Source organism: Solenopsis invicta, chromosome 5 (assembly GCF_016802725.1).
Source record: "Solenopsis invicta isolate M01_SB chromosome 5, UNIL_Sinv_3.0, whole genome shotgun sequence".
Lineage (NCBI taxonomy): Eukaryota > Metazoa > Arthropoda > Insecta > Hymenoptera > Formicidae > Solenopsis > Solenopsis invicta.
This window is the reverse complement of record NC_052668.1, coordinates 11,740,887-11,760,299: the sequence shown is the minus strand read 5'-3', so window position 1 is coordinate 11,760,299 and position 19,413 is coordinate 11,740,887. Positions and strand designations below refer to the sequence as shown.

Below are 19,413 nucleotides of genomic sequence, written 5' to 3'. Positions count from 1 at the left end.
CACGTTCGAATCGCAGAAACATGATGTTTACTCTCGATTCCGATAAATAAAAATTATTTTCGAAAATTAATCGATAGATTGTCCAAACTTTGTTTAGAAGTGATCAAAAATAAAAGTGGTTATTTTAATGAAGCAGAAATTTAATTTGGAATTGTAATAACCCGAGAGTTTTTTTTGTTGTTCTTGTTTCAATGCATGTTTATGTATTATTTGGCAAATTTTTGGATTGTAATAAATAACTGTACTACATAAATTTTGCTGCTTTTATTTGAAGTTTCTTACTGCTTCCAAACTTTTGAATGGCAATGTATATTTAAAACGTCAGAGAGAGAAATATTATAAAGCAATTAAAATATTTGATTCGATTAGTGTACTTTGTATTTGTATAAAGAGTTTTAAATCATGACTCATAAGCAAGAATCAAAATCATGTTGCATAAAAATTTGCGTTTGTGCTCACAAGAATTTTGTTGCGAGTAAATGACACACACACACACACACATACAACATACACGAGAACAAGGCATACCGAGAGTAAAGAGCGTATCAGTTCTCAGGGAATCTAAAAAGAAACGTCCGGAAGGTATCGAGCATTCTCGTAAATCAGGTTGCCGCGTTTCTTTAGAGGCGCAACGGCTAGTGCACTAAAAGTGGTAATAAAAAGTTGTTACCCAGTGTACAAAAGGCCGGCCGCGCTAGTTCAGTTAATGGCTGGGATTATTTGTGGTCCGACGCAGAGGTAGAGAGTCCGGGGAGGACTGGTATAAGGATGGTTGCATGCCTTCGCTTTACTTAAAGTACGGCTTTTCGATAACGTTAACACTCGCGATCTTTGCGAAGGAACGGAAGATGATAGGAAACTTACGTGATCATTAAAAAGTATTGAACCAACGAGTTTTTTTTTATCTTCATGCCCCTTTGATCAATCTTTCTTACAGTGAACGTTGTACGCGTTCCTAGTAATTGAATGGAAATAATCCGAGTTCTTCTTAACTTAACAACCAGCATTGGTTATTCAATGACAGCGTGCGCGGCGCGATAGACACGTGTAGCGACATACTCTTCCTTGAAATGATCGATTCTTTCACGTATGTGCGTCGACGTCGCGGTTTAGATTCACATTATTATCCATTAATTTCTGAAGCAACTTGTCACTCAATGCAGAATAATAGATTTGCGGTCCGACCGCAATTCGACGTATTTGCCGCGCAGCGGCTTATTCCAATTTCCCTATTAATCGATAGATTGAAGATTTGTCCGTTTCACCAGAAAATCGTGCGTTTGCTACGTACGTGTCATCAGCGAATATTGGACGCAGAGCGTAAAAAGAAGAGAAGAAGAGAGAAATTGGATTAAAATGGCACGTCGAAAGTTATATATTGTTCCAAGGAAACTACTCGCAGAACAAATTTTTACAAATACGCAACACGCTTGATGCTGATCGCGTTGTTTTGCTATAAAAGAGCATTAATTCTTTTATTGTACCCGATCAGTTGACCATTATATTATCGTGAAAGATTTATCGTAAAGGTCGCACATTTTGCCCAGATCCCACGTTTCATGCAGCTGTTGCGAGGCATTTATGACAGGATCAAGGATTACGGCTTCGACAGTAACATATTTAATACATTGTACATACATAACGCGAATACGTAAAGTGAAGGCTGTCTAACGGCCGCAAGGAAATATTATAATTATATTGAAGTTATAAATTGTGGCTATACATATCTAAATATTGTATAACCATAGGAGCACGTATTTATTATTTCTAATATTATGTTCTAATAATATGTTAAGAAATCCGTCGGTAAATCATGCTCCTATGGTAAAAAATGGGTACAGCCATTAATGAATCCTGTATAAATGTACGAAGATATTAAGGGCGCAGTCCAGGCGGATATCTCGAGAAATACGCAAGATTCGAGTAAACATATTAATAAGAAATTGCAAGGTTCAAACGTGTCTGTTTAATAATTTTATCAATTTGACTTTGGTATTATATCGAAGTCGGGATAAGATAACTTTGAAATTTTTTAATAAAAACCCCTTAGGACTGTTTCGAGTTCTGAAACTCAAAAGTTACAGAACTGTTGGAGTTAACATTATTCAAGGTGTATCACGTGTAGGTTTATAACTCGAAAAGTACTTAAAGAAAAAAAATTTTCTTTACTATAGTGTTTTGAAAACATCTCGATTTCAGCAAGAATATGCTATAAAAGAATGGGAGTTCTTATTATAAAATTGTAACGTGACTTCGAGACGGCACCCAAGATTAAACTGATAAAATCAGTAAATTGCTGTATTTAAACCCTTCAACTTTTGTCTGAAATGTTTTTTTTTTGTATCTTGTGTATTTTTCTGAGATATTCTAGGGCGATTAAAACGCCCTACTCTGTATAAAAGTAAATTCAAATAGGTTTCGCGTTTTACGTGTCCACATAACTGCTACGAAAAGAAGAAAATATAAGAAAATATTGGACTTAAAAAAGATATTTATATTTAACATATCGACTCGCTGCGGCATGTTATTCATAATCTAGGATACGATACAATCTTTTAATTTATTTATAAAAATGATTTTATCTTGATCCTGGCTCTGAGATATTAATTTTTTTTCGATCCATTGTACCTCTTTTATTGTTATACCCGCTCTGCCGCATGTCGATGCAGTGAAAGAAATGTCTGTTCCATGAGCCGTAAACGGTGCAAACGTGTAACCTACGTATATTAAAGCGCGTGAAAACGTAACGATCGGTTGAAGGGAAGAACGAGCGGTTCCGGTACCGGTCTAATGGTCGTTTCGTGAACGGTGACAATCCACGTTATTGGATCGCCAGCGCAGTCAAGGTGTCATACCTTCGCGAAGATTGGCTTTCACGTACCCGGAAATTTATTTTCACGCGTCGTTTACGTAATTGACCGACATTGAGGGATATTCAGAATCGTGGACCAGGGATCTCCATTTACAGGGAAACACGTGCGACACATCGATCGCGGATATGAATATCCTTAATGCGATATTAACGTTGGACGTCCTGTAATTTTGACGTCCCACACTAGGGACGGCGCGCACAAGGAATATTCGCATAATTTGAAATCGCCCCCCGTACGCGGCGATGGAAATTTCACGTGGGATCATGACAGGCGGGGAGAAATACATGCGCGTTTAAGGTGTCGCGCGTTTCACACGTAAGACGTCATGCACGCTACGTGCTGGCTCGAGCTAACTTGTAAGGCAAACCGATACACACACTTCGATGCAAATGTGCCGTACCGGACGCTGACGTGGGCACACACGATCGCATTGTAATACAATGGCCTGTCCTTCCGCTGGGTGCGCAGCAGAGTATGCGGTGTCTGCTAAATGAGAATGAGGGTCACCGTCACTTACAATAGCGCGAGCGAGAAAATTATGCATTAGCCAAAATGTGGAATCATTTGAATTAGTTAACGTCTCGCGATTTTAAACGGGATGAACGAATGTTCCATTTCCTTCTTCGCGAACGTATTTAACATATTTTCGAAATAATTGTGTCAGTTGCTATTTCAATACGTACGTATTTAGCATAACTGTATTGAAATAAATCGATGTTTGGAGTACTCTTTTGTCATTTTAAATGCGCGAACGGCGCAACGCGTTTTAACGTGAGAGAATACGGATATTAAAGTGAATGAAGATTTTTGAATTTTTCGAGATATACCTGAGTTAATCTCGTGCGCAGGAATGGAAACATTGTTGAGCGAGCCTGCGAAATGAACCGTAAAATTCTGGAACACTAAACAGCACGATTTAAAGCATTACGCGTAAACGAGTCGGCAAAGTGACAGAGATAGAAAGGGGGAGATGGAGAGACTTATTGCAACCTTGGTAATTTGTGGCAAGGATGCGAACAGCACATACATCCCGAAACGCAACGAACCGACTGCAATTTCAACTCGATGCTTACAGTGATGTATATATGTGGGAATAGGATAACTGGAAATTTAATATGAAAACGATACAGTACGCTCTGGTTCCCCCCCCTCTCCCCCCCCGAAGATATTTTGACGGACGAAATTTGGTGTTATTCTCTTTATCTTTTACGTCTCAATTTACCCGGCAAAATAGCAATTACGCAGACTGTAATGAAAATAAATTGAACCCAACGTCCGAAGTTGAAGACGGATCCGGCGAGGGATCGGTAGGTCCGGCGGAACATGCCTGTTGTAAAGTATTTATCAGTAGTTAGGGCTTGTTGTATATCAGACGTTAACTGTTACTTAAACCCATTTCATTTATTACATGTATAATAGAAGTATTTATTAGTAGTTGGGACTTGCTCTGTATCAAACATCTTGCTATAAAGACAGAATAATTAGAAAATACATGTAATATAATTTCAAGTTTTTAATACACGCATTAATGTTTTAATCAACTTTCGTGTGAAAAACTTAAACAAATTGTCATCGTTCTGTTATACGTACTCTCGACAAGATTTACAGCCGCGCCGAGTTGAACGTTGCACAACCAAGAAATTGCAGTTATAAAGAGCCCGCAAGAGGGAACGGTTATTATGTACGTACAATAGCAAGAACACAAAGAATCGTGCTCGTTTATGAAACTTGCACCATTTTCTTAATGCTTGCAAAGCAGTGATAGCAACTTTACGAGATTTTTATTTGCCCTACTAAAGTTAAAGCGATCTTTTAACGTTTCATATTTCGTATTTATATATCATTTACGCTTTTTGCCATTTAATAACAACTTAATATATATATATATATATATATATATATAGAGAGAGAGAGAGAGAGAGAGAGAGAGAAGAGAAGGGGTGGTGGAATTTTGCTCTCTTAAAATAATTCAGTAAATATTAATGATAATATATAATTCGTATGAACACGTTTGTTAGCCATAGAGTTCTATCACCTTCTATAAAAGTTTATCGTATATAGAACGAATATAATTTAAAACTGAAGAGAGAATTTACTAAACTGAATTTACTTGAGGAGAGAAAAAAAATGCGTTTGTCAGATGTAGAGGGGGGAGGGGGTTTCGTGACAGCTAACGTCATAAAAGCACTTTAATGCATTTTTAATTATAAAAAATTACAAATTAATGATCCTTTGTAGGTCCTACACACTAATATAATAAGTGCACACAAAATAAGATTTTATGAATACTTTATAAAATTTATTTTATCTAAAAAAAATTTTTTTAAATAATTTTTCTGGTTTAAAAAATAAGTTTTTAAAATAATTTCTTTGCTGTTAATAAGTATTATGCAACGTCCGCTATGAAGTTGAAAAAGTCGTAAGAATGGTCATAACACTCGTAACGGAAATGGCTCACGACTTTCTCCCGTACATAATTTAACTTTATACGTCGAGTTCATACACACGTTACGTCACACATTAAATTTAATTACGTTATTTTAAAGTCACATTCAAGGCCTTCAAGCTAAACTTAAGTTAATATCTGAAATTAATATACTAAAAATTAATATCTGACATACTTTTCAAAATTACGTAAAGGGTGTACACCTGTAAAAATTTCTGCTATCTGAAAAACTGCAATTCTGTTTTTAGAAACATGCAGTAACTATCTTATGTCTAAATAGATTGTAACAAAGTAATTTTAACAGCCGCTCCTAGAATTCACCACGAATTATACGAGATAGATCATGATAGCTTATCACTCTACACCTATCTTACGACCTTTCTCTCTCTCTCTCTCTCTCTCTCTCTCTCTCTCTCTCTCTACATATATATATATTTATATAAATTTAATATTAACTACTAGTGAATATTGCATCTGCATGTAAAAACATATTGAAATAACTGTTTTATACATGCAGCATGCAATAGCCACTAATTTTAATATAACGAATATATACTGCAGACTTAAATAACCTAAAATACATTGAGATTTTCTCTCAATTAATATTATCCATTTGTTTGCTTACATATATTCCAAAGTCTAATCTACGTGTTCATCACTATGCGAGCCGGATATGTACTTGAAAATTCACACGACAAACTAGACTCCAAAAGCTTCTGCGGTCGGTTCAGCCTCAAATTACAAAGACAGAATGTAAACTTCGTGTTCTACTTTGGCATTACGTGCTTATGTTTACAGGATATTGTATGGTCATTGATAATATCTTCCTGATACATTTGATATCCTTCTTGTTTCATACACGTATACGTAATATATAGGAGTTACTTAATCTAACAAAAGCGAAATGGGCGAAAAAGTCACTGCTCGGGACACACGTGTGCGTATATATTCATATAAAAATCCAAAAACCGTTCGACTCGACGGTTTACAGGTACATACATACATATAGATACAGCCCCGTTGACAAATTCATGATGCTGCGAAATAAAGCATAGAAGCGTTCCGGATTTTTTTCACCCCTGTTTTTTTTTTGTAGGCGTTTGTAAAGAAATATCACTATTACTTTTATATTCGAGCGCCCATAAAATCCAGCAACACTACAGATTGTCAAAACGCTTCCCTCACGGCGAGGGCTGGAAGGGTATTGTTGATGTACTGCATGTCGGTGAATGAGAGTACAGGGATGAATCCTTATTGTCGAATAGATATCATAAAATTCGAGCTGTGTATAATGGATGCGTTATTTCTCCGTGAGATATATCGTGCTGCTTTCATAATACTTGACACGAAAGCATTTTCAATTTTCGCGTTCGATGACGCGCTGAATGATCGAACGCGTCTGAATGGGCGTGCGTATTTCTCCCTTACAATTTGCCAGATTGTATAATTAAAACATCAATGCGCAGTTATCAGATTTTAAAGAGAACTTCATTCGCAGCGGAACGTACGTTTGTGCGCGAAAGAGCATTTTATTCTATCCTCAGAGCAACAGTAATTGTAAAAGAAATAAAATAGATTACGTTGCTGCAAGATATAATTAATCGAGGTAATTGGTAATGACGTTCGAAAGTGTATGAGCGCTGTGCAAAAGTTAAACTTTTAAACGGATTTTACAGTCGTCGAGCGCGCAACAAAACGCGTGAAGTTCTTGCGCGCGTGCAACGAGGCCGGGGTTTATCTGTTTACATTCTATCACGTTTCTTCTACCTTGGCAAAAATATACCTCGTTCCAAATTCTATTCGGCAAACGTACAACAACAGCAAAATTGTTTTTTTTTTTCTCGTTAGCGGTTCTCCCGACCGGATGGGAACTTTTAGGAACGAGTAGTCGAAGGGGCGACCTAATTTTGCCGAAATTACACTGGTTATAATGAGAGTCATTAAAAGAGTCATTAATTAGTCCGCGAGGATGTGACCGCCGCCGTTCTTTATTATGGTCGTGGGCACTCGCCAAAAATGACTCTTTTTATTCTCTCTGTTTGAACAAAGCTTATGCTAATTATGAGAATGTCTACAATTAAAAAAAAATAATAATAATAATAAAAATAATAATTTTCTCGTTGACATTCAACGTTGCTTTCCATCTCGTAACTCACCTCACAAAAGACACGCTGGGCCAATCGCGGTGAAAAGCTCCCAATAATGATCCTGGTGTCCAATTCCTGGAATGGCGATACGTGTATCTTTTTACTAAAAAAGGTTTCAGTTTCCATTTGATGAAGCATCGGTAATACACGTAAACGCGATAAATGATACTAATGAAGCAAAAGAGATAGTGATTGTGCGCTGAAAAATTTTATCGCGTCGCAATTTCATGCGTTTAATTCAGATAGAATTTTCATTCTGAGTTTTTCACCGAGCTAAATATCAATGAATGTTTCTCCCAAATTGTCCTTAAGGTACGGCTAAATCGTCGTTCGACCGGAAATCGAGTTAATTCACACATACACACGCACACGCACGCACACACACACACACACACACACACACACACATCGACGCTGCGAGTGCAAATTTAATCCCGATGCGTCCATATCGCGCGCTGCCAATCGATACCTCGGCGTTCATTTCGCGAAAACGAACTTTGCATCTCAAAGCAGGTGAATTACGTTCGAAAGATGAAAGACTCGCGCTACTGAGTGAGCTGGCTAATCACCGCCTATCGATCTAATTGCTCGAAACGATCCCCGCGAGATCCCAAAAGAAGATGAGGAAACGGATTGACGCTTAAGCGCGACTTCTTTTTTTACCTTCAAAGTTCGTAGCTGCTCCTTGTAATCGTTCTCGGCGAACGTGATCGTCGCGGTGCACGTGATATTCGCCTGCTCCAGTTCCGTGACCAGATCGTTCACTGCCTGAAACAGAGAAACGCGTCACACGTTGCGACGTGTGGAAGCACGCGCTGGGGAGCCTGCAGCCAGCGGCAAGTGCGCCTCGTTCATTTGTCCCCCGTATCTATTTGCGCAAAACAAGAATGTCACCCTTACAAATACGCATCGTACGTCACGGCGCGACGCGACGGGAGTTACGTTTCCTCTTATCCGAAAGGGATTGCCGCCGCGACGCGCAGCGTCGCCGTCGCCGTCGCGTCGTTTCGTTCGTTTCGCGGTCGACGAGCGTCTTGCTCGTGTGTCACGCAATTTAATTGACGACATTCACAATTCCTCTTATCTATCGCGTCACACGCTTCACGAATATGAAACAACTCGCAGGTATACGGTGTTCCCGGATCGTTCGGGTATGAGTGTTTATTTCGAAAGTAGTTTAAGCCCCAGTTTGGAAACAATATGAATTTTAACGAGACGCGGATGCGAACTGACATGTCAATTTCCGCAGAATTTTCGTAACTGCTTTTACATCAGTTTCGAGATGGACAATGCATATTAAGTTTTATTAAAAATATATCGAATCAAGCCTCTTTCAGTGGAAAGCAATTCAGTTTTAAAATTGTGAAAGAATAGAATTGGAAAAAAATATCTGACTTCCTGCATCCGTATCGAGCGGTAAAAAAAAATTGCATTAAGATAAATGTATCCTGTATGGCTTAAAACTCAATATGGCCTAATTGCTGATGCTAGTGGTTAGATGGTAAATTGAACAAATAACGCCAGTACATCGTACAGACCTGTCAACGTAACGTGTTTGCAACAGTTGACTGCTCAATTTGTGCATTCTGAAGGGAGGAGAGGGGAGGAGGGTCAATTATGTACAATTTTCTCTAGGGCAGAAACGTGAAAAGTGAAAATCTTTACCGTTGAAGTTAATGGAGAAATTTTTCACTTTTCACGTTTTCGCCCCAGAAAAAAAAAGTTTCATGATCGACCTACTGTTGAAAAAAAAAAATTGGGAAAACATTTTTTTATATATAACTATACATATATAATATGCATAAAAAATATGTACGACTTTATATATTTTAATATATATGGACACATTTTATATGTAATTATATATAATTACATATAAATGTATATGAAAATTGTATGATAATTATAAATAATTATGTATAAAGTGTAGGCAGTAAGATCAAAAGTACAATTTTCTTGATTATCTTGATTTCTCGTGATCTAATATTTTGTAGAAAACTTACCGCTTTGCATAACTATCAAGTGACGGTTATTAATTTCCGCAGTGTACACGTATTTAATAACTAAATAAATCATAGCTCTATATTTATAATTTATAACGCAATAAATATTTAATTTATATTTTTGCCATAGCATTTATATTCAGTTGTTTATAATTGAAGAAAGAAAATTTTTTGTAAGATATTACTAATATGACCTAAATCAGCAATGAGTACACACACACACACACACACACACACACACACATCGAATGTAACGTTTTTTCAGTTATTTTAAATCATAAATTTTAATCCATTTACTAAACTCTGATTCACATTCATGGTTTTAAGGGCGAAATGTTAAAACAAGTCAATTATTTGCTTAACGAATGTTGACGAAGATAGTTTTTTGTGTACTCTTATATGTTAATACGTCAATAAATATATCAATAGGTTAATAAATTTATTAACTATAAATATAACATTAGGTTACTTTATTATCTATTTTTCTGAAACACACTTTGTGTAAAAAAGAAAAAAAACGTGTAATTAGGCCATACTGAGAACATACTCAATATGACCTAATTAAATGACATTTTTTCTAAAGATCTTTATTGCATCCGTGTAAAGATTTAAAACTGTCGCATATTTTAAATTAACGTTTAGAAAGGTTTCCCACTTTAAATCCGACCGTCAGTTTTTAATTTTGAACTCAGTAAAAAATTAGAGAAAATTGTAAAGCTTAGGTAGGCCATAGAGAATGCAATTACCTATGTTAAACTGTCAATCTGTTTTGCTTTCTCGCTAAATTCCGTAAAGAAACGTCACTTTATAAGAAGTCGAGCTTGTGCAATCCTACGAGCGATTCATCATTCTAATAAAAATCAAAATTTATTTCTACAGAAAAAAAATTGAATTTGTGTACAATTTTCGAGTAATTTTTCATTCTACGAGATTTAAACAACTCGTAAATCGTTTCAAAATCGTAGATACTTCGTGATACCCTGGGTCCCGCTCGTCATCGTATTCCCAGACTACATTAAAGCCGGATATGACACGCGGTAGCTTCCGTTACAGTGTAGCGACGGAAATTGACCGAGAATTAACCGAAACGTGATACCAAACTCGCGGCGCTCTGGTTAGCTGCGCGCGAGTACAAATCGAAAGTTAATTAAAGCCGACATAACGGAAACTTCATTGTATAGATCGCACGTCACGGCGGGCACAAACGAACTTCCGCGGTGCAGTTCGCAATTAAACACGCGGTTACGTTAAAGCGGGACAGAGATAAATACAACGCGGAAAATGTCCTCTCCTCGCGCGGCTACCGTGTTATTGCCGCGCATTCCCTCCGTATTTCGGATTCCACTTCATCTGATCTCGATATTTGTACGATAAAAACAGCGATAGGAGGTATTGGATTTATAAGTGGTTATTTTTTAACGCAAATTTCAATCGCGATTAACGTCAATTGCAACCTGAACGCCGCGTTCTATCATGAAGGAGCCGATTTTCAATCCGTATTTTATTGAACGTAATTTTTCGAATATAGTCTTTGTAAATTTCACACTCATGTCCGTTTAATTGGGGAATATAAAATCAGAAAAATGTGTCGCTTAAGCACAAGTAAGTTCCATATTTATCGTTTTGTATTACGTATATTATACGATTTGTTAAACATTTCAGACTTCAGAGAGGAAACGTCAAATGCTTTGAGCATGATCTCGAAGAAAATTTTACGTAAAGCCGATCACACACGTCTCATAATCTTGTTAATGGTAAGCGTGCTTGTCGAGTCTATCGAAATGTGTTGAACAACACAATTGCATAGATATTTTGGCTTGCGCGAGCAGCTTGAGAAAATACAAATATAAAGCGATTTATTCGAGTTAAACTGGCTTGCTCGAATAAACCGGATCGTGTGTACTGGCGTGGCAAACCCAATCGAAAGTTACGAATAAAAATAATTATGTTGAAACATACACAAAAGGATTGCTCTTTAATTGCTCCTTCTATATTTATAACTAATTAATTGATTAATTAATATTATCTAATAATGAGAAATTCTAGGAAACAGGCTAATTAAACGAATTAAGCTCAATATAATATTGTAGATTTGAATTCACTTATAATTTATTAAACAATAAGTAACTAGACGGAACGTTTTGCTCTAACTCTTCAGCCATCAATTATTATTCCCTCTTCCTAATATCTCATAACTTCTAATCATCACGATTATTTTAATAAATCAAAACGTTTCTGTTATACAAAATGTTATGTCTACTTTTGATTGCATTGTCTACTTTACGCTCGATACAATTTTACAATCATTTTACCTAATTTCATTAATCGCTCTGTAGATTTTTGTAAACAACGATTTCTAGTCAAATTATAAAATATAGTCCTTCAGGATTTTGTTTGGTAGTTCAGAACCTGCCGTGTCTGAATTTTCCTTTTGCTACTCATAACTACTTATAATGAGATTACGCTTGTAATATTTGCAATGAGTGTAACAGATCGTAAATGTATTCTGAGATAAATACTTTTTTGATTAAATAAGCAAGCTCTTGATCATTGCTCGTTTCAAGCGTTTATTTCTATAATAATATTAAAGAGAAAATAAAAGCCTGAAATGAGCAATAATCAAGAATTTTGTAATTATTTCGAACAGTTTTGATTCACGAAATTTTCATTAACCCCAAAACAATTCTATAAAATGAATATAACCATTAATTTGTTCAATTGGAACAAATAGACTTTGTTTCTATTGTTTCTAAACAAGCTAGTAAAGGTCATCTAGGCTTTCCTTGGTGCAGATATAATGTAACATTTCAATACAAATCACTAATTGAATTTTAAACTAAATATTACATTAGCTGTGATAGCGAATTAAAACAGAACATTTCAATCGATGCGTGTTATTGTGTTAAATAAATCAGCGTCCAGTCCTTTATAAATGATTTTCACCAATGTGATGGCTCGATCGTTAAAATTGTTAAATTGTATCGTAACGCCAATGTCAACGCGATCATAATTGACTGTAAAATAAAATGATTCGTAGCGCTTACACGTATCCTATTATTATGAATACAGTATTTTAGAATGTAATAAGTTACTTGTAAAAGTAACGTATCATGTTGAAATCATTTTATTTCTTATTAATTGCCAATGTTAGATCAAACTATAATTTTCTTTCTTCAATCATATTACTTTGTCAGTGTTGAAATGAATTGTTTTGTTTCTCGATTATTAATAATGTTATTTCATTAAAACAGTCACACAAATTTTTACCTAACAAATGATTCTGTTTACACTTATTTTGTTAAAAATTTTTATATATTTTGTTAAAGTTTTTAAAGTAATTGTGCATTTAAAGTAAAAAATAAATTTTCAATAGCTTTCTTCTTGCCATTGTTGGATTTTTAATTTCAGTTAAAAGGCAATTCTACGGAATATATTTCATACAATTATTTTTAAGTGCACATATACGTTTACACAAGCTCTCTTGTTAAGTCGATTGGAACGTCACGATGACAAAATTGTACAATTATCACAAATACGGTCGACCACACACACGTTTCGGTTGGGTTGACAAGTTTACTTGACAAGTTTACTTGTACGTGTGTGGCCGTCTTAATGCCCATAGATATTGCGATCAAGTTGTTTCCTGGACGAACTATCAAAATGACGAGGAAGTCGCTCTGATAAATTCGGTCAGTTGATTTGCACGACATTCGTGTTCCTTACGACCCACTTACCAAGGAGTACATGTCGCCTGTTTGCGAGAGCGCGGTAACGGTGTCCCATCCGAAGTGTTTGATCAACGCTATCCTGGCTGGATTGTGGCTCGAATCCGGCGCGACGGTCCGCAGGAACAGGGGAAACTCATTAGAATCCGAGAGTGCAGGTGCCGTTGAACCAAAGGATACCTGGATCACGTTCCAATAGGGCACAATTTTGGCCAGTGTCTCAGTGACTTCGGAACAAGCGGTGCCGAGCAAAAATGGCATCAAGTGTTTCTCCCTCGGAGCATACAAGGCGTGAAAGAATCTGTCCACGGCCACTCCAGAATCGCACTAAAAACAGAGAAATTAATCGTTTTAATATGGAGATTGGGAACTAGTTTTATAGTAAAAGTTAACCCTATATGGCCTACTTAAGTGATTTCTTTCTATTTATTTGCTGAATCCAAAATTAAAAATTGATGGCCAAATTTAAAGTGAAAAACATTTTTAAGTATTAATGTAAAATAGGGAACAATTTTAAATATTTACGTAGATGTAGTAAAAATTTTTAGAAATATCATTGAGGTCGTATTGGGTTACTTAGGTACACTCAATACAACCCAATGTTTTCTTTTTTTTCACCAAAAAGTGTTAGAAAAACGGATAGAGTGATTCAATGTTACATTTATAAGTTTATAAGTTTACGTTTATAAGTTTATTAACACGTTGACATATTTATTGACATATTAACATATAAGAGTACACGGAACTATTTTTGTTAACAATCCATTAAGTAAATAATTGACTTTTCCCTCTTAAAACCATGACTTATAATTTGGAGTTTAATAGATGGATTAAAATTTATGATTGAAGTACCAAAAGAAGCGTTACAATTGATGTGTGCGTACTCATTCTTCAGGCCATATTGGTTCTTACCTTACAAGAGTTTTCTTTCTTTAATTATAAGCAGAACGTTATAACAAAAATATAAGTTAAATAAGTGTTGTAAATGTAAAGCTACAATAATATGAACTGCAGAGATTAATAACCATCACTTGATAGTTACAGAAAGCAGTAATTTTTTTACGAAATATTAGATCACGAGAAACATAATCAGGAAAATTCTATTTTCTATTTCACTTTGCTTAGTTTGTGTATTCTATTAACAAAGAAAACAATTGTTGCAAATAAGTCGCGTTGGCAGCTTGTACGACATAATAGTGTTATTTGTTTACTATGTAACTACTTAGAAATAGCAAGAGGCTATATTGGGTTAATATCTAATGGCCATATAGGATACACTTATCTTAATATTTATTTCACAATTTTGTTACAGAAATGTGTTGGGATTAAAAAAAGAAATTCACCATTGGAAAGTGTAATTAATGTTTTAAATTAAAATACATTTTACGTAAACTGTCAGGATATTGTAAATTGTATGTTATAGAAGAAAGAAGGGGGTTGTGAAATACCATTTTGTTTTTTGGCAATAACTCAATAAATATTAACGGCGCGACGCGATTTTAACCAACGCAAGTTTATTAGCTAAATTAAAGTGCTCCCAATTACCTTATAAAGTAGAAGTTCATCGGGGATATATAGAACGTAATTTATACTTTACTGAAAACGTAAAAAGGATACGTTTGTGGAATAGCAGGGGAATCGTGGAATACTAATAACTAATGTCATGAAAGGTACTTTTATTTATAAAAAGTGAGTTAATGATTTTTCGTAGATTTTACACACAAATAATTATCACAAAACAAGGTTTTAAGCCCACTGCATATATCTTTTATTTAAAAAATGTATTTTACTAAATAAAAATTTTTCAAATAAATTTTTGAATTAAAAATTTTTTTTAAATAAAACAAAATTTTTTAAAATAATTTATATGCTTCTAATAATCATTATACGAAATCTACAATGAGATTGTAAAGTCGCAAGAGAGATGCACTTGATGGCGAACGATCATGTTCTACAACCACAGTCCACATATAACATGACTTTATTTACAGAATTCATACACACATTACGACATTAAATTCAATAATATTATTTGAAGTTCATTTAAGGACTTTAATTAGACAAAAGTTAAAAAATTAATATGTAACGTGTATTTCTTAAAATTACGTGGAGAGTAAACACTTGTAAAAATTTCTGCTACCTGCAAAACTGAAATTCAGCTCTTATAAAAACACAGCGAACACTATAACCAATAAGCATCCTACAATGTTTAAATAAACTGTAACAAAGTAATTTTAACGGTTGCTCTCAGAATTCAACGTGAATTATACCAAATATGATGATATTTCACCATCCTAGACATATAACCAGGGCCGTCCTTCCTTTATTTCAATTATATTTAAATTATATGTTATATTTTAATTATATATTACATGTAAATTATAAATTATATTTACACTAAAAATTTATTGTTTAAATGTTATTCGGAATTTGAAAGAAACAGCCTGAAGAGTCAGTGTGTATTGAATATCGACAACGACGAAGATTATTAATTGTAACGATCAATTACAAATGATGTAATCATCACCGCTGAGGTAAAAAGCGTCACGAGCATTCTTTCAGCTACGAATGGCGTTAGCTAAGACAGGCAAGAAGAAGACCGAACTCGTTTTAACGAGCAATTATTCAACGCGAGTGGAGCCCGAGCAAACTCGAAAGCGCGGAAAAAATCTCGAGGGTTTTCTTGAAGATGCACGGCGAGATATGACGAAGCAGACGAGACTTCCCGATCCAACTTTTACAACATGAGTGCTATCTACTCCACATCTTGTTACGATTTCATTGGATTTCGATGAGAGAATGCACTCGAAACTCGAAATTCGACCAATCATCCTCGAAGACGAAATTGGAGTCCCCATCTTTTTCCCTTCGACAGTTCAAGTGACCGTTCCAAAAAATTATATTAGACGACTGACCCGGTACGACCGATATCATTCGGCAGAATTAAACGTCTGAAAACGTTGTACTATACTTGCTTCATGGATATATCGACATCGAATAAAGTTCGTAATTTAGAAAAGTGGTATATTAGAAACCTCCAGAGAGGAAAATAAACAGTGAGAAATGTGCTCGTGCGTTTTATAACAAAAATTTGTTATTTTAGAGCATACGATGTGCATGGGTTCATCATCTTCACAGCGTGTTGGCGGAACTGCGTCTGACAATATTCTAAACGTAACTGCTGGCTTAACGAACGTGGTGTGCCATGCATATCCATGACTTTCGTGACATTTCTGTTTACGGGGACAAACAACTCGTGTAAATTCTCATTCGCGATGCGACAACATCAGCCAAGCTCTCAATCTACCTGCTTTCTACGAAAGGTAAATCAAATGACAAAAAATTAGCACTTATAATACGATTACAGAACTCGAAACCTGTTGCGTATGAAATAAAGTCAGTATTATTCAACATTCGTACGCGAGCGGAAAAAAATTAATGCAGGTATAATACGAATATTTTCCGCGCGCGCGATGAGAGAGAGAGAGAGAGAGAGGGAGAGGAGGGGAGGGGGATTCTACGTTTTTAATATTTTATTTTTAAAAAATATGTATTACAAGTTTATAATGATTTATAAGGCAATTGCAATTCACGGAAAAATAATAAATACGCGAAATGCTACTAGAAATTTGTATTTAAACATTCACGTTGGCTCGTATTTCAGTAACAAAATGAAATTGAAATGAGATGGAATCATTTTATTTTGGAACACTGGGCTTTAATTAATTGCGAGAATTTATTCCCAGTGATCGATGCATGTGTGAGTGCTATCCTTACATCGATCATAATTCATCTCTGATAATTAAGATGTCAGCCGTATTTCACTCTACAGTTGACACGTGCTCTGGTTTTCGCGTCAATTGTCAAATTAGTGAATGCTTTGGTCCGTAATGAATATCGTTAATTGCACCGCCGTGATGGACGAGTCATGGACCGAACCGTAATGTCCCTTCACTTACAAATAATTTACAATTACGATGTAATTTTGCTCACCTCACCTTGTTAACAGATGGAAGCGCGACAATCGCGAAACAACTTGACACGTTAACAAGTCAGCCACGAACGAAGAGCATTACGTTGCGTTTCTGTCAAATAAAAATGATGACTTGCGATTATATAACAGCTGTAAATATCCAATGCGATGCGTCATCGCTCGAATGTAAAATTGAGGAATAAAAACTCGAGCATGTCCGCAACTGCAGATATCATACGCTGCAACAAGCAAAAGGGAGTTTGTGTGTTAAATCCCATATTACATTTTTCATGTCATGACAGCTTTGCGGTTCAACATCGCGGAACGTGTAGCACCGAGGGAGATAGAGAAAGTGAGGTGGGAGAGAGGGAGAGAGAAGAAACATAGTCGACGCGCGAATCTGACAGCCAGATGTGGCGCAGAGGCTTCATGATAAATTACTATTATCTCGAGAGATACAGAGAGGATCAATGGTGAGAAAAAACGGTATCGACACCGTGACGAATGGAAATGGATTCTTGAAGCGTTCGCGCGAATTCTAGTATAAAATACCCGGACGACGCGCGACTTACGTACCCATGCCCGTGAGGCTAAGTTAAAAAGATCTCTCTCGTACGAGACCTGGTTGGACAATTTCCAACTTACCTTTTTACCCCGGCATTACCGAGCTCCACACGCGGTCCGCAGACATTTTTCCGCGGGGCGAGTCGTCATCGCGAAAAACGACATTCACGAATACATAAATATACAACCTGAATTCCTCTTATACGAGAGAGATCCGTCACAGTCAATTTGTTGCTATCCAACAGAAATGTATCTCAAGTGTATATCTCTACGTCTTTGCGCGGAGAAACTTTTACGAGCTAATACACCCTCGAGATTCTCAGTGTAAGCATCCGATAAATATATTTACGCAATACGAGATACGCGTGTAGTCTCGTTATCAGTTGTATACGTTAATAACTTATATATGATCTTTAATAAAAAAGATAAGAAGAAAAGTTCCATGTAAAGATAGAGGGAACGAGAGGGCGAGGTGAGGTTTATATCGGCGCGATTAATTACCGCGATACTCCCTTCCCAAACTTTCTCCGAATTTCGTCCACGTCCCTGTATTCCGAAACAATAAATGTCGCTCGTCGTTGTTTAACGACTCGCTCCCTTTTCTTGTTTTAACAAACAGCTCTCGCGGGACGTCGCGTCTGCACCGTTCTATTTTCCACGTGTGCTTTTACAGTAAACTATGAATGATCATTGCGCCAGAGGTTTTACCGCCTGTTGAAATGTCAGGTAGATTCAGCACGCGTATAAATTTATAACCTTGTTGACTGCCTTTGTATATATATTTTTTTTATTGCCCGTTTATCTCGTAATTTCTGTAAAGCCGTTGTTCCCGGGTATAAGAACACTTAGCTTTCTCACAAAGGCGAGCTGAAATTCATCGCTTTTCATACCTCGCTGTTTAAAATTATCCGCATCGAGAAACAAAAAACCGTGTTTCGCACGAAACTTTATATTCTTCATTTAATTCAATTTTCATTAACCGACGCAATTTCCGTTTACGGTTTATCTTTATTTAGAAACGAGTTATCTACGACGCGCGGAACGGAAGTAAAAGGAAGGCGGATTGCACGTGCCGCTGTAAAAGAACTGCAGGTCGTCTTCACATATACGCTATTTCACTTTGTGTCGTCCCGACCTCCGTAAGAGCTCAGTGTTCAGGAAAAAAGAAAAGTAGTTCTTGTAGTCGCGCGCATCTTAGTAAAATTTTATGTGTCAACCGCGTGCATTTGCGGCATCGTATGTTTTTAAATCCGAGCGCATAACACTTCTGCCGTGAAATGGGAACTTTCATGAAGATACTCCAGCGTCGGACGCGGCATTTCACATTAGTTGTCATCTGATCGCGCTGCTTCTCGCAAGGTGGCCGCGATGGGCACAGAATATCGCGTTCCGTGAAAAAGGAAGATACGTTCGCCGCAAAATGGGCCTCTTCGGCACGCCTCGTTCTCTTATCTACGCGGCCGAAAGTCTCGGGAGAATACTTTTATATCTTCCGTTCTCTCACTGTATCTGAGCCGAATAAGCCTTTTAGAAACGGCAGACAATAAACGTCTACCTAGTCCTCCGAGATCGTCGGTGTATCGACATTCTGAAAATACAATCCGCTCCATCCACCGACAGTTCCGTATGATATCAACGTGCGTCTACATCCGCGCGGCGTGTGTTTACGTACATACGTGTGA

At 36.4% G+C, this 19,413-nt stretch overlaps 1 protein-coding gene across 3 annotated transcripts in view; it reads right to left on the bottom strand.

The window, feature by feature from the left end:
- The window catches only part of LOC105207541, an 82,426-nt gene that overhangs the window by 33,728 nt on the left and 29,285 nt on the right, over nucleotides 1-19,413 (bottom strand). For all 3 annotated transcript variants that reach the window (XR_005574915.1, XM_026136305.2, XM_026136306.2), the window contains exons 3-5: nucleotides 13,204-13,521; nucleotides 8,130-8,234; nucleotides 7,476-7,541 (exon numbers count right to left, since the gene is read on the bottom strand). Coding sequence is in view for 2 of the 3 variants with exons in the window: in XM_026136305.2 (XP_025992090.2) it covers nucleotides 7,476-7,541; nucleotides 8,130-8,234; nucleotides 13,204-13,521 (489 nt within the window). In the remaining variant the exon portion in view is untranslated. The remainder of the gene's footprint in view (nucleotides 1-7,475; nucleotides 7,542-8,129; nucleotides 8,235-13,203; nucleotides 13,522-19,413) is intronic.